The 22,500-nt window shown below is 43.3% G+C and overlaps 2 protein-coding genes across 2 annotated transcripts in view; one reads left to right on the top strand and one right to left on the bottom strand.

Annotated features, from left to right (window-relative positions):
* The window catches only part of LOC311016914 (sodium- and chloride-dependent creatine transporter 1-like), a 113,069-nt gene that overhangs the window by 55,882 nt on the left and 34,687 nt on the right, over positions 1-22,500 (top strand). The gene's annotated exons all lie outside the window — the stretch shown is intronic.
* plxna3 (plexin A3) overlaps positions 1-22,500 on the bottom strand; it is a 52,141-nt gene that overhangs the window by 5,328 nt on the left and 24,313 nt on the right. Inside the window, exons 7-17 of the mRNA XM_084016375.1 lie at positions 13,752-13,892; positions 10,449-10,549; positions 9,898-10,021; positions 9,662-9,818; positions 9,480-9,579; positions 8,828-8,942; positions 4,611-4,811; positions 1,047-1,143; positions 692-882; positions 367-515; positions 144-276 (exon numbers count right to left, since the gene is read on the bottom strand). Coding sequence (XP_083872501.1) covers positions 144-276; positions 367-515; positions 692-882; positions 1,047-1,143; positions 4,611-4,811; positions 8,828-8,942; positions 9,480-9,579; positions 9,662-9,818; positions 9,898-10,021; positions 10,449-10,549; positions 13,752-13,892 — 1,509 coding nt within the window. The remainder of the gene's footprint in view (positions 1-143; positions 277-366; positions 516-691; positions 883-1,046; positions 1,144-4,610; positions 4,812-8,827; positions 8,943-9,479; positions 9,580-9,661; positions 9,819-9,897; positions 10,022-10,448; positions 10,550-13,751; positions 13,893-22,500) is intronic.

Consider the following 22,500-nt stretch of genomic DNA (forward strand, 5'->3'; position numbering starts at 1 on the left):
TGGTGGAGGAGGAAGAGGAGGTCGGGGAGGACAGGAGGAGAGCTGTTTTTAAGATATCTTTGATATTCTACTAGTTCTTTACCTCACTGATGTACTTATACACCAGTACATACTGGTGTATATATACCAGGATGTATTAGTACTAGAGGACGCACCACAAAGGAGTAGGTCTGCGTGGACAGGGTCCGGTACTCGGCGCTGCAGACGCCGATGCAGAGTTCCACCGGACCGCCGGGGGAGTGAGGGAGGAGCGCCTCGGCCATGTCACACACGATCCTGCACACACCAGAGTCATGTGAGCGCCGTCATGTGAGCGCCAGCATGTGACCGCCGTCATGTGACGCCTCCACAGCAACAGGGACTCACCTCTCGGCGCTGATGTACTGCGAGGGCACAGGGTTGCAGCGGACGCCCGCCACCTGGACGTGAGCGATCTCCTTCACCTGCAGGCCCAGGTTCTCACCCTCAATGGTGACCCGGGTCCCGCCCTCCCGGGGCCCCGTCAGGGGGTCGATCTGAGGGGGAGGAGCCAACACGGTCAGGTAAACCTGCACAAAGCCTCCAAGGTAAAAGCCTCAAAAGGGCGTGATCCCTACAGTTCCCGGGAGGCTTTTATTGTGAAAGGAAGTGCAGGACTTCACTTGACAATTATTTAATGCTGATCAGTGAGTCTGCCGGTTCGATTCCCTACCCTGGAGATGCGCGGGTGGCTGCAGCGCAGGTTGTGGCGTCCGTGGTGCATCCAGTTCTGCTCCGCCGACGGACAGTGTTGACGCAGGAGGCACTTCCTGTTGTCAGAGCACCAGCCGCACTCGAACGCCGTCGGAGCCTTCAGACACTGACCACAGCTTGACCGCTGAGCCTCACACTTATACAGCAGGGCTACACACACACACACACACACACACACAGAAATATAACATTACTTTATGTTTATATTGTTTTAATTTGGACTTCCTGTCTAGTTTCTTATGGAAATTGTTTTCTGATCATGGATGAATAAAGATTCTCCGTTTGAATGACGTTCACGATCAGCTGATCGTTACCTTTCATGGACGCTGGCTTGTCGATGAAGAAGTCTCCGTCCCAGACGACGGAGAAGTCCACTGGGAGGTCTCCGGCCTCGTCGCCGTCGTACCAGTACTGAGGACAGACAGGCAGACAGACAGGCAGACAGACAGGTTTAGTGACAGAAACAAACAGACCAGAAACCAAGATGGCGACCGTGGTTACGTCAGTAGAAACAATAGTTTGATATGAATGATGATAGTAGTACAGCTAATACTAGCTACTCAGCCAGTATTACTACAAGTATACAGTATACTAGTAGTACAGCTAATACTAGCTACTCAGCCAGTATTACTACAAGTATACAGTATACTAGTAGTACAGCTAATACTAGCTACTCAGCCAGTATTACTACAAGTATACAGTATACTAGTAGTACAGCTAATACTAGCTACTTGGCCAGTATTACTACAAGTATACAGTATACTAGTACTACAGCTAATACTAGCTACTCAGCCAGTATTACTACAAGTATACAGTATACTAGTACTAACTAACTGCAGTACAATTACTACATAGTGTGCTGCTGATTTAGAGAGATAATGGATCTGGAGCCAACTGGAACCTGATCTACCTGCTAGACACACAGGGGTGTGTGTGTGTGTGTGTGTGTGTGTGTGTGTTACTGTGTGTGTGTGTGTGTGAGAGAGAGAGAGTCAGGCTGACATATTCAGGACACAGTCTCTCAGCAGCGTTGTGTTCATTTAACAAAGACACACACAGTAACACACACACACACACACACACACACACACACACACACACAGTAACACAAACACACACACACACACACACACACACACACACTATAACACACACACTATAACACACACAGGGCTGTAATTAATAAAGCGTTTATATTTAAATGATCTTTTCTGCAGAGCTGCAAGAATGACCACATTATTCATAGCACCGAGTGTGTGTATTGGAGTGTGTGTGTGTGTGTTGGAGTGTGTGTGTGTTACTGTGCGTGTGTGTGTGTGTTGAAGTGATGATCACACAGTTGAAATATGTGGAATGCCGCGACCAAATGAGAGAGATGTGTGGGTCTAATGCACTGATTTTCCATTAAAAGCAGCCAGCTGAGGCCAACACACACTCACACTCACACTCTCACACACACACACACACACTCTCTCTCTCTCACACACACACACACACTCTCTCTCTCTCACACACACACACACACACACACACACACACACAGACACACACACACACACACACACACACACACACACACACACACACACACACACACACACACACACACACACACACACACACACACACACACACACACACACACGTGTCCTCGTAGCAGCAGGGAGGTAGGAGGCGTCTGTGTGTTCGGTACCAGGATGTAACATTACGTTAGTGCAAAAAAGAGGTAAGTTAGTTAGTTAGCTAGCAGGACGAGCTAATGAGCTTTATTCTGAAATCAGGTCACCATGGAGATACAGGAAGGGGCGGGGCTTAGCCTCTCAATAGAAGAAGACTCTTGTATTGTCACATTTCTTTAAGAGTATTTGTGTACTAGTAGCACAATGTGGTATTAGTACTACTGCAGTAATCTGGACGCTGTTGGAGTGTGTCTCTGTGGTCGCCGTGGAAACTCTGCCTGGTATGTTGCTATGGGGTCAGAGGTGCCTGGCAACTGCAACCGGAGCATGTGTGTGTGTTCTTGTGTTTGTGTGTGTTAAAACGATGACATCATCAGAACCACAGTCAGAAGCTTTAAACATTTAACAAGCGTTTCATGGAAACCGGCAGCAAGAAGAAAAAACACCAAAACAAAAGAATCACCAAAATGTCACCATTCACCTGTCAGAAGCTATAAACCAGACACTTACAATTACGAGGGTACTTGAACACCTCGTGTGTAACAAACAGGCAAAACAAGAAGCTGGAAGCACTATTTTCATGAAGAACATTCAAGCGATGAACTGGATTATGTGACCAGCTGACTTAAAACTGGACCTGCACAGACCTGACCCGCATAGATCAGAAATCAATAAACAGATCAATCAATCAAGAAAACAGCAACGCTGGATGATGAAATATTAACAGGGGGGGGGGGGGAGATGAAGAGGAGTGGGGAGGAGGAGGAGAAGGGAGAACGGGGAAGGAGGGGGGAAGAGGAGGGAGATGAAGAGGAGGGGGGGAGGGAGGAGAGGGAGGGAGGAGGGGGAGGATGAGGAGGGAGATGAAGAGGAGGAGGGAGATGGAGGGGGGAGATGAGGGAGGAAGAGGAGGGGAGGCGGAGGGATGAGGAGGAGAAAAAAGAGGGGGAGGAGAGGAGGAGTGGGGCAGACAGATGGAGGGAACAGCAGAGAGGAGTGATGATGAGGAGAATTAAAGATGGAGGAGGGAGAAGACATTCTCATCTATAAGCCTCCTTATCACATGATCATCAATCAGCCGACACTTTAACGTCCTGACAGTCCTGAACGCATCCACGACAACCCTGAAGGATCCTTCAGCTTCCAACCCGACAGAAACCGTGTGATTCTCAGAGACCCTCACAGACCATCAGAGACCCTCAGAGACCCTCACAGACCATCAGAGACCCTCACAGGGTGAACGGTCTTGAAGCTGGTCTCCATCCTTCCAGAGGATCAACCTCCACTCTGATTGGTTCAGAGGAGAATCATTGTGTTTTCTTCCTCATATCTGTTTACGTGATGTTGTTGTTGTGATTTTAAGAAATTTCTTCGGGTGAAAAAAAGCGCATTTTTACATATTATGGATTATATGATGAAGCAATTGTTTAAAAAACAATAACAAAATGGATGAAATTAACACAGTGCTTTTATTTTGAAGTCTAAACAGTGTGAGTCTGTGTGTCTGTGTCTGCGTGTGCGTGTGTGTGTGTGCGTGTGCTGTTGTACTAAATGGCCAATTTCCTCTGGGAATGGTAACTTAATTAAACACACACACACACACGCACACGCACACACACTGACTATCACTGACTATGTGTGTGTGTGTGTGTGTGTGTGATATTTGAATCCCTGTCAGACACATCAATACTGTCTGTCCGCCTGAGGTCTGACCTCTGACCCCTGGAGGTCACCCGGTCATCTCTCACACAGCCTGAGGTTGCCATGACAACCAGCTTGACGTAGGGCGTCGGGGGAGATGTCATCCATCGTACTGATGATGCTTCATGTACTACTATCACCATGACGACCGCCTCTCTCACTCTACTGATGCTCACAGTGCTACGATCTTGTAGTACTAATACTTGTAGTACTGATACTTGTAGTTCTAATACTTGTAATTCTAATACTTGGTGAACTAATACTTGTAGTACTAATAATTGTAGTAGTATTTCTTGTAGTACTAATACTTGTAGTTCTAATAATTGTAGTAGTTATACTTGTAGTAGTATTACTTGTAGTATTACGTATAGTACTACCACTGTAAATCAGATTCTCAGGGCCAGAAGAGAGAGACGAAGATCTGAACACCTCCAGCTCCCTCTTGATCGCCCTATGTAAACTGAGGAGCAGTGCATGCTGGGTAGTGTAGTGGCTCACCGAGGTGTTCTGACACTGGATGCAGGAGGAGTTGAAGCGGACCGCCGGGATACGCTGGACTTTCCCCTGGATGTTGAACACACACTCGTAGTTCTTCTGACCCGACTGAGGCTGGGGCAGGTTACGAGCTCGCAACGTGATTGGACGAACCATCCCGGCCGGGACCAGGATGTCAGAGGTGGGGAGGATCTGAGGACAACCCTGGGGGGAATTACAAAAAATACTGACAGAGTTACAAAAAATAACAATACATTTGTATTATTATAGTATGAATGGAATAAATAATGAAAATAAATAACGTGTTGATTTATTTCTCAAATTAAATTGAATGTGAAAATAAATGAATCCAAAACCAGTTTTCATGTATATATAAATATTTTTCTTTTCATTTCTATGCATTAATGTATTTATTTTTTCTTATTATTTAATTTTATTTATTTTAATGGCAGCTTTAGGTCTGGGTGGAAATAAAAATAGAAAATAAATATAGAAAGTAAAGTACCACACTGTGAACAGACAGGTCAGGTCTGTGTGTGACATCATCAGCATAGAATAGAACCTCAGACATTTCATCCATTAAAAGTATCAATTATTGATTAGAGGAGCTTCGATGTGGCGACATCAGAAATTATTAATAACCATACTCCTGTCGTATAAAAGCACCTGTCAATCACGTTAGGAACCTCTGGTTCAAGTGTCGGAGCTTCGGATTGGTTTATTAAATAATTCACGAGGGTTCGAAGGAAATAATTAATTAATGAGAAAATATGGTTTATATGAACAGATATCGGGTATTTGGAAAGCCATTATGGATCATTGTGAATATACAGTATTATGGGTGTATTTTGGAAAATCCCATAACGCTCAGTGTGTATCCTATCACACTGTAACTGTGTGTGTGTGTTCAGTAATGGACAGCTGGTGACAAATCCAAGCTTTGGAACTTCCTGAGGCTACTGGACACACACACACACACACACAGCGTCTCTCAGTGGGGTGAAACCTTTATTAACGAGCGTCACCACGGAAATTAATTGCCTTGCAACTGACAGGAAGACCGTTAGCTCCACAGGAAGTGGACCAGAGCACAGCTAACGCCAGCAGCGACCGTGGAGACGGCGTGACAGTGAGTGAGTGTGTGTGTGTTTGGGATAAAGGCCAATCGGGCCTCCGAGTCACTCAGCAAACATCACACCGATCACCTGATCACCTTCGCTAGACTCAGCGTAAAACCAGAAATGACAGAAACGTTGCAGTATTTTCATCATCATCATCGGCATAGAAATGCACTAATAACTATTAAGCATGTACTGATTAAATACCAGGGGGCCTTAAATGCATCCCTGTGGGACGCTGTCAGACAAACATCCAATGAAGAGAACCATAAAAGACATAAATCTTTTTTCAGTGACGCTGAAGAAGAAAAAGGAGTGAAAGTGAAATGAGGAGATGAAGAGACGAGACGCTGGTGTTTATTCTAACTGATTCTCTCATATCTCATCTTTTTTTTCTACTTCCTGTCTGTTTGCTTGCTTGTAACTTACTGATGTTCTCCACCATGTAAATCACTAAGTCTGGCATCATCGTTATAAGTACTATTAGTATGATGATGTAATGATGAGTCAGAGACAGACACAATAGAACAGCTGATTCTGGTTAAACAGCCGGTTTCTGTCCCGTAACGTCGTCAGACTAATAATCAGCGTTTCTCTCACAAGCACATGTCAGTAACATGAGGTTCCATCTGTCTTTATGTCTGCAGGAAGTCAGAGGTTTAAATGGCTGAACGAGGCCTGCAGCTCGTCTGCAATACACTAATCACATTTGTGAGATGACATCATCATAAGTCACACAGGTGCTTCCACGCTAATAACGCTGACGTCTGCTGGACGACCAAACAGCCATACTTTCTTTGTTCTCTACGTCTGTGATTAGAAGTATTCATTATATAGAAATACTGCAGATGTTTGTCCTTTAAAGTCTTTATAGATTGGACCAAAGATCATCAGATTAAATATGGAGACTAATCTTAGATCAAACGTACGTCGACGAGGATCTTGAACGTTACGTTAAATAGATCCTCGTTTCTTAAATCTGTGTCCTTGTTGACGTCCCAATTGCAGTATTTTTATCATCATCTGCAAAGAAATGCACTTATAACTATTAACCATGTACAGGTTAAATAGCAGGGGGCCTTAAATGCATCCCTGTGGGACGCCATCAGACAAACATCCAGTAAACCATCAGTGACTATGTCTGGATGCTTTTATTTAAGACTGCAAACATCTCTCCTGGTTTCCTGCAGCTTCTGTCTGTTATTGTTGTAGTAATATATATATAAATAAATATATATATATATATATATAAATGTGTTCACCGAGCAGACGAAGCGGCACTTTGTATCCATCGCCTCCATTTAACAAACTTTCTGGAGTTGCTGAAGTGAGAACTAAACGCTGAGGCTGTGTTTTCTGAGGATTCAGAAAATAAAAGAACGTGAACGCTTCAACGTCGCTAGTGGACAGGAAGAAGAACCAGGAGAGAGAGAAAGTCTGTAGAAACAAACAGAACTTTCACCCAGGAGGTCATTAACTCACATTCACATTCCTGCTCTGCCTATCTGTCTGTCTGCCTGTCTGTCTTCCTGCTGACAGACTCTTTTTATTTCCAGCTTCAGATGAACACATCTAACGCTCCGTGTCGTCACTTCTGTTTTAAAGAGCTGATAAGGAGGCTTTTAATGTGAAAATCCACCCTTCTTTGCTTGCATCTCTTTCCTCTCCTCAGCCTCTCAGCTCTCTCTCTCTTGCTCGCCCGCCTCTTCATTCAGCCTAATTGCCTGGTAATTAACATTAATTGCTGTGATTGGGCGCTTTAATGTCAATTAAGTAGCTATTCATCTTCCATTAACCAATTAGCCAATCAGAGGTTGTAACTGTCACCCGGCGACGACGGCGAGCACCAATCAGGTCAACGAGACGCTCAAACAACACGGCCGGCTCGCTAACGAGACGAGCAGGAGCTCGTTAACGAGATGAACAGCAGCTCGTTTAGGCCGAGAGGTGATCTGCTGTGGTGCGTTCGCTAACAAACGTAAAGCAGAGGAAAGAGGCGGGGCTTAGCACCCGGGAGGAGGCGGGGCTTCCCTCCACGTCATCATCATCCAGACATCAGAGTCAGATAATCAGCTTCTGGACTCCATCATGTGCTTTAACAGCTGATCTGAAGTCTGAGGCTCAGAACCCTTTTTTTTTAAACATTCCTCCTGACGTCTCAGCTTAACTCACGTCAATCACCGAGTCCTTGAACGCATCAACACACTGTGTGTGTATACGTGTGTGTGTGTATATGTGTGTGTGTGACCTTCATGTTGACCTGAAGCTTTCCTGTTGTTTACTGAACCATGTAATGACAGAGAGAGAGAGAGAGAGAGAGAGAGAGAGAGAGAGAGAGAGAGAGAGAGAGAGAGAGAGAGAGAGAGAGAGAGAGAGAGAGAGAGCTTTCACATGTCTCCACGGAGAAAAGAAAAAAGAAAAAGAAAATGATGTATGTATGTTGTGCTGTTTAATGTACTCTAAATTCAATAAAAAAATGTAATGAAAAGGTCAGTGGTAGTGATAATAATAATAATAATACATTTTCTAATCAATAAATATAAAACACACTAGACTTAATAAATAATAGATAAATGTTGTATGTGAATCTTTACACGTGTTCATTTAAAGCATCAGTAAAGTCGAAAACTTTACTGAATATTAGGAAATATGTTAACTATGAGAATTATTAATTCAAATTACTTTCACTATATTTTACATATGAGCATCAATCTTGAAATTTTGAAACTCAACTTTATAAAATGAATAGAACAAATAGAAATGCTGTATAAATAACTAGCTTTGTAACTGTTGTTATTATAAAACCGTGATAGACTTTACGAGATAAGAGGCTTAAGCCCTAAGAATATACGTGAATTTTTACAAAACAAAACGTTTTTTATCCTAATTTGCAATATTTTATGAGACATTTTAAACTATTATTATATTATTATATTATTTTTACTTGAGTGTAATACTGAATGTACATGTTTTATTAATGTATAAACAATTAATAATTGTATTTATTAATTGTATATATATATATGTTAAAACGTCACTAATGAGTCGGAGTTCAGCGCTGTGACATCATCACTCAGCGTCCAATCAGACGTGAGGACCCACCTCCATGGTGCTGACCCGTCCCTCCTGGAAGGAACAGTCCTGCAGGTTGTTGGTGCACACGTGGCGGTATTTACACCAATGACACGGGAACACGCTGCTGACACAGGAAGTGCACCTGACGGGGAGTAAACAGCATATTTAAAATCATCATCATCATCATCATCATCATCATCATCATCATCATCATCATCTTCTTCTTCTTCTTCTTCTGGTTGTGTGTGTGAATCAGCAGAGAGAGCTTCTATGTTCTGTGTCCAATGCTCAGAGCTGCTGTTGCCATGGCAACCAGCGAGCTCGCCACACAGATTATAGTAGCTTATAAATCTGACGCCCAAGGGGGGCAGGAGAAGAGACAGGAGACAGTGAGACAGGAGACAGTGAGACAGTAGACGGTGACACAGTGAGACAGTAGACAGTGAGACAGTAGACAGTGACACAGTAAATGGTGAAACAGTGAGACGGTAGACAGTGAGACAGTAAATGGTGAAACAGTGAGACAGTACACAGTAAATGGTGACACAGTGAGACAGTAGACAGTGAGACAGTAGACAGTAGACAGTGAGGCAGTGAGACAGCGACACAGTGCGACAGTAGACAGTGAGACAGGAGACAGTGAGACAGGAGACAGTGAGACGGGCGGCCCCAGACTCACGAGTTGAGCACAGAGCAGTTGTAGTAGATGAAGCTGCTGGAGATGAACTGGTGTCCCGTCTCGGTGGAACGCAGACTCAGCTGGACGACTCGCTTCTCTCCTGGAACCAAACACCACGTCATCACCTGATCCACCACCATCACCAGGACAGGTGTGTGTGTGTATGTGTGTGTGTGTCTCACCGTAGGAGTGTGTGTCCGTCGGCAGGTCTCTCAGGGACGGTGACATACACATCACCTGACCTTTGGCCTGCACCTCTCCGGTGGTTTCACTCAGGTCCTCAAACACACAGGACACGCCCCCCGACAGCGCCGGCACGTTCTGCACACGGATGGTCAGCTGGAGGCGGAGACAGCGTTACTACCTGAGTCCAGGTGTCTGGGTGTGTGTGTGTGTGTGTGTGTGTGTGTGTGCGTACCTGTGTTGCCGAGGATGTGACTGACATGTTGCTCGGGGTAACAGAGATGTCCACACATTGGTCCAGCTGGGTGTTGAAGTGCTGAGGCTCCTCCCACTTGTCACACGCTTCCTGTCTGGAACACCTGGAGGGGTCAAAGGTCACCTCGGGGTCAACACACTCTACATGGACCTGTGTTTAGTTATTTTACCTGCTGGTTTATTTTTTTTAATTACAGTAATGTATTTAATAATTCGTCAATTTTAATGTTTTTATAAATATCTAAAATATTTTATAATTTCATCTAATTTCTTTTTCATTACATTTTTTTATTGAAATCGAAATTGGAGTACATTATACAGCACAACATATATACATCATTTTCCTTTTCGTTTAAAAACAAAAATAATATTAATAATAAAAGATAATAATTGTATAAACCTAATGTGATCTTATCTTAATGTTTGGGTGCGTGCGTGTGTGTGTGTGTGTGTGTGTGTGTGTGTGTGTGTGCGTGTGTGTGTGTGTGTGTGTGTGTGTTGACAGGAAGCTGCAGGCGGTTCAGGTCTTACTTGCTGAAGAGGACGCACCAACCACAGTGGGGGTCCCCGGACCCCAGACATGCCGAGCAGCTGCTGTACTGCTCACAGCTCTCCACAGGAAGTCTGCTTACCTGCAACACATGGACACTCAGATCAGACTCGTCGCCACGGCAACCATCAATAACATGCATCACAAAACATAGTTCCTAAACCACTTAGTGTTTGTGTCTCCCTCTCTCTCTCTCTCTCTTTCTCTCTCGTTTTTCTAGTTTTTGTTGGATCAGATTTGTTTTCTTTATTTCCTAAAACTGGAAAAGCTTTTTTACGAGGGTCTTTTTTCATTGGGTAAAGAAACTAAGTTTCATTGATATTCCAGACTGATTTAGTTTTTTAATTATTATTTTCTATTTTACTACTGACTGATGTTGCATTTGTGTGTTTTTATTTATTTTTTATTATGTATTTATTTTATTATTTATTTATTTTAATGTATAGATATATTTTACTTCTAAATGGATTCACGTGGACTGTTTTTAGTTCTGTCTTATGTTTTGTGTCTGTTCTTCTTATTGAGAAAAGTAATTAACAAAGTTGGACAAACAAAACAAGCCCCCTATTACACATCATATAAAACTGTGTTCCTTATTAAACCAATAATAATGTGTAGTGCAGCCTATAGTTCCATGTATAACAGTTATTTGTAATGATGGATGTATACATCACATTTCTACATCACAATTTCTCAACATAACATTAAACAAACAGTAAGATTTATATTTGCTTAATATAGGTTGTATTCATCTTAAGGCAGATTTCTTTTTTTAAATTTGTGTTCAAATATATCAGGGACCCCCTGCAGTAACTCTGCAGACCCTCTAGGGGTCCCGGACCCTCTGTTGAAGATCTCTGATCTCCACTCTCTGGTCCCAGTGTAGCAGTGATCAGCAGATAATCAATAACTCTGATTCAGCAGGTTTTATAGGTTCTAATTTTGTTTCCCGGTGAAGAAAAGAAAGAGGAGAAAGAGGAGAGCCAGTGAAATGAGCATTTTATCTCTTTAATAGGACTCATAATGGATCTCTGTGGCTCCGAGGAAGGAGATCCACATCACCACATGTTTGCTTCAAACTGCAGGAAAAAAGATGCATATAATCTAATTGTCACTTTATTATTAGCGTTATTATTGGAGGTGAATATATTAAATTAAAACGATATTGATTCCTTTTGGTTGGCACGGCCGTAATGCACAAATCATTTCCACATTACTCATTTGTGTGTTATCTCAGTGTGGTCTGGTGGTTTCCACCGACGGCAACAGCCGGAGGCCTGTGTGTAACACATTAGTCTGGATTTAACAGACAGTTAGTCAGTGTGTGTGTGTGTGTGTGTGTGTGTGTGTGCATCTAGTATCTTTTACCCAGAGGTCACTGCTGCAGGGAGACAGTAAACACAGTGGACACTCTGTCTGTCTTTGTCTCATTGAGACATTCACACATGAATACATTCATTGTTTAACACACACACACACACACACACGCACACACACACACACACACTCTCACACACACTCCTGTCTCCTCTCTGACCTCATTATCGGGGGTTTTCTTTAAAGAAACAGTCTCCGTATCTCTCCACCAGACTTCATTCAAAAAACAGCAGATTCTGCAGTTTTTCCTTCAAACAGTCGTCACATTCATACCGTTAACACGATGCAATGATGCATATTGTATGAATTGTGTGGACGAATCCATCTCCTTATAAAAAGACACCCTCAGATACGTTAACGTGTGAACGAATCACTCGAAACACATATATAAACATGTAACAAGTGAGGCGTTTAAGTGCCGCAGCATGTGGGGTTTCGGGATATTTTTGAGTGGGATTCACGTGAGAGAGACTCATGTGATGTTCATGTAGTTCCCATGTGAAACACACGTGGTATCATCTCACATGTGAAGTGTTGTATTCATTAAAGCTGAGAACACGGACGGACTGAAGGGACCAGCTGCTTCAACCGAACTTCATGCAGAATACACAGCAGCTCCTAGCACCAGACTGTTTCTTCCTACATTACCCAGAACACCTTGCTTCCAGCCTGAGCTGCTCCACTTCTCTCTGTGTGAACCAGCAGTTTAAATGTAGATGCGTGTTTATGTAACACTGCAGAGAAACGGAGGACGCAGCATTAGTCCAGAGACCAGACCAGACTATGTGGAGAAACCAGAGACCATCTGTGGTCCCCCAGAGGTCTAGATAGTAGCTCACATTAGTCCAGAGACCAGACCAGACTATGTGGAGGAACCAGAGACTGTCTGTGGTCCAAACAACAAGGTCTCTGATGTATTTATGTCTAGATTACTTTATTTGGAGTGTTGATGGAGCAGCTACAATGTTAGCATAGCCTAGCACCCATCAACCAGACTCCATTCAGAAAACCAGCGTTTTAAAAGTAGTTATCTTGTGGTCTTGCAGACAGACCTAACAAAGCATGACTCAGCGCTTTTTACTGATCACCATCATTATGGAATTATTTAAGCATCCTTTTCATCAGGTTATTGACATTAAATCACAGATCAATACTTTTCCGGGTTCCAAATTTAACCCGTTAAATTTGCCAATTTAAAAAAAATATTTCTGCAGCCGTTTACTGACATCAGCACCAGAACACTGGTAACAACATCTGAATGACCAACAAACAATATCGGAGCATGAACACAGTGTGTGTGTGTGTGTGTGTGTGTGTGTGTGTGTGTGTGTGTCTCGTCAGCTGCACAGGAACTAACAGTTGTTGAACTCTGCTCTGCTTCCTCTCAACGGTACAATAAGAGTGTTAACATGCTATACACACACACACACACACACACATCGTGGCGCCAGCTGAGCGATATTCACATTCACAACTTCCTGTCTGCAGATGTTAAAACAACAGACTACACACACACTCCTGTAAATGACAGCTGCCCTCTGACATACTGATGTTAAAAATCTTACTGTCGTGTTAATTATTGAGATATTCAAGTCAGTCCCTTTAGAAATCTGCTGATTTAACACTTGTCTTTCTTTCTTCTGTGTGGAACGTGTCTTTGTTTTCTTCATCTGTTGCTCAATGCTCAACTTCTATTAGAAATCTGGTAATTTAACGTTTCCACAAAGAAGATTTTCTACAAAGCTTTTGTTCGAGTCAGAACTCCCTTTGGAAATCTGCTGATTTAACACTAAGTCTTTCTTCTACAGAGAGTTTCCTTTGTTCAAAAACCAAGTCAGAACTTCTATTGGAAATCTGCTGATTTAAGTCAACACGTTTTGTGTGTGTGTGTGTCTGTGTTCTCTTACCTGTCGGTCACTCAGCAGGTAGATGTACTGATGGTCTGGACTGAACACCATGTCTCTCAGGATGGGCTTCCCTTCCACCACCGTCACCGTCTCATACAGCAAAGCATTCTGGGCCGGCGGGGGAATCCCATCCACGCGGATCTGAACACACACACACACAGGGAGCAGCACGTTAGCCTGATGCTAACAGAACACACAGAAAGCAGTGAGGAATGCTAGCATGAAAACCTGCTGGTTAGCTCGATGCTAAAACAGCCATTATACACAATGAGGAATGCTAGTGTGAAAACCTGCTGGTTAGCTTGATGCTAAAACGGCTATTATACACAATGAGGAATGCTAGTGTGAAAACCTGCTGGTTAGCTTGATGCTAAAACGGCCATTATACACAATGAGGAATGCTAGTGTGAAAACCTGCTGGTTAGCTTGATGCTAAAACGGCCATTATACACAATGAGGAATGCTAGTGTGAAAACCTGCTGGTTAGCTTGATGCTAAAACGGCCATTATACACAATGAGGAATGCTAGTGTGAAAACCTGCTGGTTAGCTCGATGCTAAAACGGCCATTATACACAATGAGGAATGCCAGTGTGAAAACCTGCTGGTTAGCTTGATGCTGAAACGGCCATTATACACAATGAGTAATAGAAAGCTTGCGGGAAAACCTGCTGGTTAGCTCGATGCTAAAAAAGCCCGTTAAACAATGCGGACTGCTAACAAGCTGGAGGATGAGACAGAAACAACTGAAGAATCTTTTTCTTCCACGTTTCTCCTCAGAGCTCAACACAAGACTCCTCTTCCAAATCTGTTAATTTAACATCTTCATTGATTTCAGCTGAAAACAAACCCCAGAATAATAGACTGACACATGTTTACTAACAGCTGTGTGATGTCGACATATTGTGCCGTTTCAGATTTCACATCAGATCTAAACGTTTCGATAACAACATTTAGCTGAAGCTCTTGTCAGTTGATCGAGCGAAGCCTGCTGACTATCTGAAGAACCTCGGCGGTTGTTTCCTGCAGCAGAGCGCTGACGACGACACCAACAGTCGGTCTGAAGATGTGGGGCGACTAAAGAAAGATTCCCCAAATCTCCCCCAAACCTCCCGCCTCCCTCGCTGCATCTGACCCAGAAAAACACCACCGAGGAAGAGGAGGAGAGAGAGGAGGGGGGAGGGGGGGCAGACGGAAGATGAAAGAAGAAGAAAATGAGAAGGAAGGAAAGAAGGAGAGGAGGGATGGAAGGAAGGAAGGAAGGAAGGAAGGAAGGAAGGAAGGAAGGAAGGAAGGAAGGAAGGGGAACAGAAGAACACAAAGAAAGCAGGCGAGGGATGAAGGAGTGTGTGTTCTCTGAGTTCTGTGTGTTAATTAGCTGTCTGCTCGTTAAGCAGCCAAGCTTAATTAGAGCTGATGAGCAACACACACACACACACACGCACGCACACGCACGCACACACATGCATGTACGCACACAGTGATGAGGCAGCAGGTCTGACTCACAACAGAACCCACAGTTACACAATCCTGTTTCATGGAGACACACACACACACACACACACACACACACACACACACACACACACACACACACACACACACACACACACACACACACACACACACACACACACACACACACACAGCAGCAGAGGGAGGAGGAGACGTTAAAGTAGGACACTGCAGCAGCGAATGCAACACAGAAATCTGAGCTATAAAAACGTATTTAAAGTGAATTTTCTTTCCGGTGTGAAGAGGACTTCTCCCTGACACGAGGCGTTCAGGAGAACGCTGAGGAGAACATTCAGGAGAACGCTAAGGAGAACATTCAGGAGAATGCTCAGGAGAACGCTCAGTAGAACGCTGAGGAGAACAGTCAGTAGAACGCTCAGGAGAACGTTGAGGAGAACGCTCAGGAGAACACTCAGGGCAACGCTCGGTTCCATGTTCTGCAGCATGTTCTCTCACCAGAACACCACAAACACCCTAAATACACACATTTCTGTAGGGAGTTCTGCACTGTGGCGCCTGATGATGGAAAAGAGGCTAACGGTTTCCCCCCGCCTCCAGTCTTTGTGCTAAGCTAGGCTAAAACCTTAAGACCTTTATTGTGAAAGGACTCTGTGTTTTGGGCAGATTCAGCTTGTGTCGTGATGACCAAACATATTTACACTTGGGTAATATGAACGAGAGGAAGTGTGGTGCAGCTGGTTGTGGATGGTTTCTACAGGCTGCAGCTCTATAGAGCTGGTCTCCTGCTGGTAGTGTCACAGACGAACGTCAACAACAGCAACAGCAACAACAACACATTCAGTCTCATCACAAACTCACTCTGACTTCCTGTAACCAAGACACAGTTTTATAGAACGATCACAGAAAACAAGAGAAGAAGAGGAGAAGAAGAGGAGAAGCAGAAGAAGTAGAGAAGGAAGGTGTGTTCAGACTGCACCTTTCTGACGGACCTCATTGACTTTCATGGACTTGTGTCGCGTTTTGCTGAAATTAATAGTAGGTCTGCTCTGCTGCATCGCTTGCGTGAAAAAAGAATTGAGAAAAGTTCAACTTTTCGGGCGCCGACCGATCTGTCAGCCAATCCGATCGCGTCATGCCAGTATATGCAAATACTACTCTGACGCCGGCCAATAAAATTGCCGTTTTGTTACGACCGGGAAAGCACACCTTAAAAGCCGATGTAAACAAAACATCAGAAGAAGAAGCCGAAAGTATGCACCACACACCTTCACTCATCTGGTACCGGAAAGGTGCAGTCTGAACAGGGCCGGAGGAGGTGGAGGAGGTGGAGGAGGAGAAGAAGAAGTAGAGAAGAAGGAGGAAGAGAAGAACGGAGTGACAGAGCGATGGAGGAAGTGACCTTTGACCTCCGGCTCCCGACCGGGATTCAAACCGTCAACACCTGCTTTGTTCAGCACACAGCCTGAGGACACACACTGACATGTGACCTTTGACCTCCGACCCCGAGACACACCATCTGTCTGCTCTCTGTTGTATTGTGTGTGTATTTGTATGATGTGTGTGTGTGTGTGTGCACTGATAGACACTCCCTCTCTGACAGATCACACGGAGACTTTGATTGGCTGACGGGTTCACAGCTGTGATCAATACTCGTTAATACTACAGATCAATAGATTTACTCCCAAAAAAGTATAAAATATGAAGTTTAGTGATGAATAATAAACAGTTCAAACAAGCAGAGCTGAAACACTTCATCAATCAGCCAGTCGACTGATCAATAAGTTGACATACAAACATGTAACATTGTTTACGTTTCACCGATCATAAATATTTGACTCTGCTTTGTTTCCTTTGTCAGTCCTGATCAATGAAGCGGGTGTATTGATTCGTGTGCAGCTGCTGTGCTCCTTCTGATCACCGATCAATACACGCTTCATCCATTCAATCATCAGCACCATGTTCAGGTTCTATTGATCATCGGACTGTGTGTTAAAGTGTGTCTGTGTTACAGTGTGTTTGTTACAGTGTGTGTTACAGTGGGTTTGTTACAGTGTGTGTGTTACTGTGTGTGTTTGTGTGTTAGAGTGTGTGTGTTACTGTGTGTTAGAGTGTGTGTGTTACAGTGCGCGTGTGTGTTACAGTGTGCGTGTGTGTTACAGTGTGTATGTGTTACAGTGTGTATGTTACAGTGTGTGTGTTACAGTGTGTGTGTGTGTGTGTGTGTGTGTGTTACAGTGTGTGTGTGTTACAGTGTGTGTGAGTTACAGTGTGTATGTTACAGTGTGTGTTACAGTGTGTGTGTTACAGTGTGTGTTACAGTGTGTGTGAGTTACAGTGTGTTACAGTGTGTGAGTTACAGTGTGTATGTTACAGTGTGCGTGTCTTATAGTGTGTGTTACAGTGTGTGTGTGTGTGTGTGTGTGTTACAGTGTGTGAGTTACAGTGTGCGTGTGTCTTATAGTGTGTGTTACAGTGTGTGTGTGTGTGTGTGTGTGTGTGTGTTACAATGTGTGAGTTACAGTGTGTATGTTACAGTGTGTGTTACAGTGTGTATGTTACAGTGTGTGAGTTACAGTGTGTATGTTACAGTGTGAGTTACAGTGTGTGTTACAGTGTGTATGTTACAGTGTGCGTGTCTTATAGTGTGTGTTACAGTGTGTGTGTGTGTGTTACAGTGTGTGAGTTACAGTGTGCGTGTGTCTTATAGTGTGTGTTACAGTGTGTGTGTGTGTGTGTGTGTGTTACAATGTGTGAGTTACAGTGTGTATGTTACAGTGTGTGTTACAGTGTGTATGTTACAGTGTGTGAGTTACAGTGTGTATGTTACAGTGTGTGAGTTACAGTGTGTGTTACAGTGTGTATGTTACAGTGTGCGTGTCTTATAGTGTGTGTTACAGTGTGTGTGTGTGTGTGTGTGTGTGTTACAGTGTGTGAGTTACAGTGTGCGTGTGTCTTATAGTGTGTGTTACAGTGTGTGTGTGTTACAGTGTGTGTGTTACAGTGTGTATGTTACAGTGTGTGTGTTACAGTGTGTGTGAGTTACAGTGTGTATGTTACAGTGTGAGTTACAGTGTGTATGTTACAGTGTGTGTTACAGTGTGTGTTACAGTGTGTGTGTGTTACAGTGTGTATGTTACAGTGTGTGTTACAGTGTGTGTTACAGTGTGTGAGTTACAGTGTGTATGTTACAGTGTGTGTGTGTTACAGTGTGTATGTTACAGTGTGTGTTACAGTGTGTATGTTACAGTGTGTGTGTTACAGTGTGTGTTACAGTGTGTATGTTACAGTGTGTGTTACAGTGTGTGTATGTGTTACAGTGTGTGTGTGAGTTACAGTGTGTGTTACAGAGTGTATGTTACAGTGTGTGTGTGTGTGAGTTACAGTGTGTGTTACAGTGTGTATGTTACAGTGTGTGTGTATGTTACAGTGTGTGTGAGTTACAGTGTGTGTTATAGTGTGTGTGTTACAGTGTGTGTGTTACAGTGTGTGTTACAGTGTGTGTGTGAGTTACAGTGTGTGTGAGTTACAGTGTGTGTGTGTGCTCTCTAAGTCTTGTATACAAACTGAAGTCCTTCAGCAGTTTTTCATTTCCACCGTTTATTCTGCTCACATGATGGAAACCTGAGATACACACACACACACACACACACACACACACACACACACACACACACACACACACACACACACACACACACACACACACACACACACACACACACACACACACCCTCGCAGCCAGCTGCCTGAAATTCCACTGTAATGCAATACTTCTGAATGTGTGTGTGTGTGTGTGTGTGTGTGTGTGTGTGAACGAAAGCTCCCAGTTCATCTGAGATAAACCAACTCTATTACTGATAACACTGTGTGTCTGTGTGTGTGTGTTATAAATGGGTATTATCAGCCTTAAACACACACACAGCTATATGACTCTGGTAACTGATCCGATTAGTCTCTGACACACACACACACACACACACACACACACACACACACACACACACACACACACACACACACACACACACACACACACACACACACACACACACACACACACACACACACACACACACACACAGCTGCTAAGTCCTATTATTACTCTGTTAACTGTCACAGACTATTAACGCACTGAGACGCGCTGATTAACGCCGTGACATAATCAACATTAGAAACACAGTCACAACTTCTACTGGAAATCTGCCCATTTAAGAGTGGTATTTCTGTTATCTTCATCTCGTCACATATTTATGTTAAATCATCATTATTGGAGGATGAATTCTTGAGTTATGGCTCAACGTGTCGTTTTCTTGGAGGTCACAGTGACCTTTGACCTCCAAACCCTAACCAGTGTAATCCTGGAGTCCAGGTGGACATTTGAGCCCTGTTGAACTTCTATAGGAAATCTGCTGATTTTACTGAGCCAACTGTTTCTTCTTTGTTTATAAAAAAACAAACAAGTAAAGATCAATAAAACCTAATACAGGAAATATTTTATTACTCTCTGGCTCCTTATGTCATAAAACCTAATACAGAACTCCCTTCAGAAATCTGCTAATTTAACAAACTTCTACACAACAAGGACGTTCCTTCTATGATACATTTAAATTGACAAAATCTAATTGATGCAGAATTTTAATTGAAAATCTGAAAACAGAATATATGCAGAATGTCCACATACAGAATTTGCATTGGAAAATGGCTGATTTAACAATCATAATGTTTAAATCTTCTGTGTTCTTAGATATTTATATACTTATATATAATTAATTAATTGTGTATTAAAGAATGAGGGGCATCCACATACTTCTGGCCACGCTCTGATGATGTCGTGTTTCCTGTTTTCCTTTCATCTCGTAACGTGTCAGATGTTTCTGAGACGGGTTTTATTTTGGTGAAGACGTTAAAGTGATGTTTTTCTGAAGGGAGTCTGGTTCTGTTAACGGCCTCTCATTCAATCTGTCTGCTGCTCGCTTTCATTCACAGACACGGAAACTCTACACCGACCTGCACTCTCACCACACACACACACACACACACACACACACACACACACACACACACACACACACACACACACACACACACACACACACACACACACACACACACACACACACACACACACACACACACACACACACACACACACACACACACACACACAGCTCAGGTTTCCTCCAGCTGCTGCTGCTTCTCTCCTGCAGACTTCGTTCTCACTAATGTGAACTAATTTGAAAACGATGTTTTCCTCGAGTTCTCCGTCGCCACCAGAGCACCGCGATGACGGAGCTCCGTCCTGAGAGCGGCGAAGCGTTGGAGGCCGACGTGCGCAGAAACACGCCAGCTGGAACGCCGTGTTGTTGAAACAATACATATACATATATATATATATATATATATATGCAATACTAGGTCAGAACTTTCTTTTGAATCATGCTCATTTACTGCTCAGGGTTTTTTTTATCAAATAAATCCGAGCAGGAATTTGTTTCAGCTTCCTGTAATTATGATTTTCTTTAAATAAAAACATGCATGTCTTCTACTTAACTTCTACTGGAATTTTACTCTGAATCAGGTTTTTTTAAGAAAAATTTAAAGGGGTGACAATTTCCTGTTGATTGAACTCTTGTTCATCTTGTTATTATTATTATTATTATTATTATTATTATTATTATTATTATTATTATTATTATTATTATTATTATATGATTTAACTTCTTTCTCCTGTTTTTTAAAAATGGAATCAGGTCAGAAGTTCTGGAGGTACTGTTCTCACCAATATGTCTCTGTTGTCATGACAACTGCATCCGGATGAACATGTTTGAACGTATGAATGTTTAACGTGAAACCTAAAGACACACACACACACACAAACGTGAGACGAGACAAAAACGAGCGACCAGACAGACAGGCAGCATTGTTCAGTCAGCCGGTAGGGGAGGGTGAGACAGGCAGGGGGGAGGCAGTTAAGCTTATTAGTTCCTTCCCATCCCCCAACACACACACACACACACACACACACACACACACACACACACACACACACACACACACACACACACACACACACACACACACACACACACACACACACACACACACACACACAGTAAGTGAGAGAGGAGGTGAAAGCAGGATTCTTTACATGAATTCACTGGTTAAAGGACATTTGTATGTTCTTTATAGCTGGGCTCTTACTTTGGTAGTCGTGTCCATCCTTCCTGTTCCAGCATTACACAACAAAAACGGTAAAATAATTCCTGTTTGTGAACGTCTGGCCGCCGGGCAGAGCTGCTGCCTTGATGACCTTTGACCCCCGGGGGTTAGCTGACAGCTCAGGTGAAAGTGTGCACCTGGACGTGTTGAGACGTTTCTATGTGTGTGTTACTGTGAGAGGCATCGTAGTTTCTATTTGTTGGTCAACTTCATACAATAAACAATTTACAAAACATATAAACAGAGAAAATCATCTGCCGAGTCTGCAAGTTAAGTCATCAAAACAAACCCAAGTCAGAACTTCCACGGGAATCTGCTGATTTAATGTTCACATTTGTTTTAATTAATTAAGAAAAAAAATCAAAGTGAGAAAATGTGCTGATTTGAGTCTCGTAAACCTTTTTGTCTCGACGCTGACACGCTGAGAAACAGCTTGGATAATTAATCAATGGTGTCGATTGATGGATAAATGGATTAATACCCCGCACCCCCAGGCCTGGATTGTGTGGTAGAACGAGAGAGAGAGAGAGAGTCAAGAGTCTTCAGTCTCTTTGGGGAACTGACAGATTTGCTCGTTCTTCCATCATCTCCTTGGCAACCGAATAATAATTAATCCACCTCTGTGTGTGAGAGTGTGTGTGTGCATGTGTGTGTGTGTGTGTGCGTGTGTGTGTGTGTGGTGATGCAACAGTATCTGTTCTGGTTCAGCATGTAGGGCAGCAGTTAGCTGCCGTTAGCAGAGACGGGTGATGCAAAGGGAGAAAATGGGTGAGAGGGGGGAGGAGAGGGAGGAGAAGGGGAGGAGAGAAATATGGAAACTTTGAGCTTTTCTCACCTGGATGCTAAAAATGGAATTGAAGCTGTTTCTGCTGTCTGAAGCAGTACCTGCCTCTCATCACAGGGGGCATCGTCATTAAACAGCTGATGAAAACAACCTTTCATCATCATTTCGATGTAGTAAAACCCCCCTCCTGCTCCGTGTTATTGGCTGCCTCCAACGCCGGGAGACGAAAACTATTTTAACTTTTATGTCTAAAAACTGAGGCACAGTTCAG

Source organism: Eutrigla gurnardus (assembly GCF_963514095.1).
Source record: "Eutrigla gurnardus genome assembly, chromosome: 8".
NCBI classification, from domain to species: Eukaryota; Metazoa; Chordata; class Actinopteri; order Perciformes; family Triglidae; genus Eutrigla; species Eutrigla gurnardus.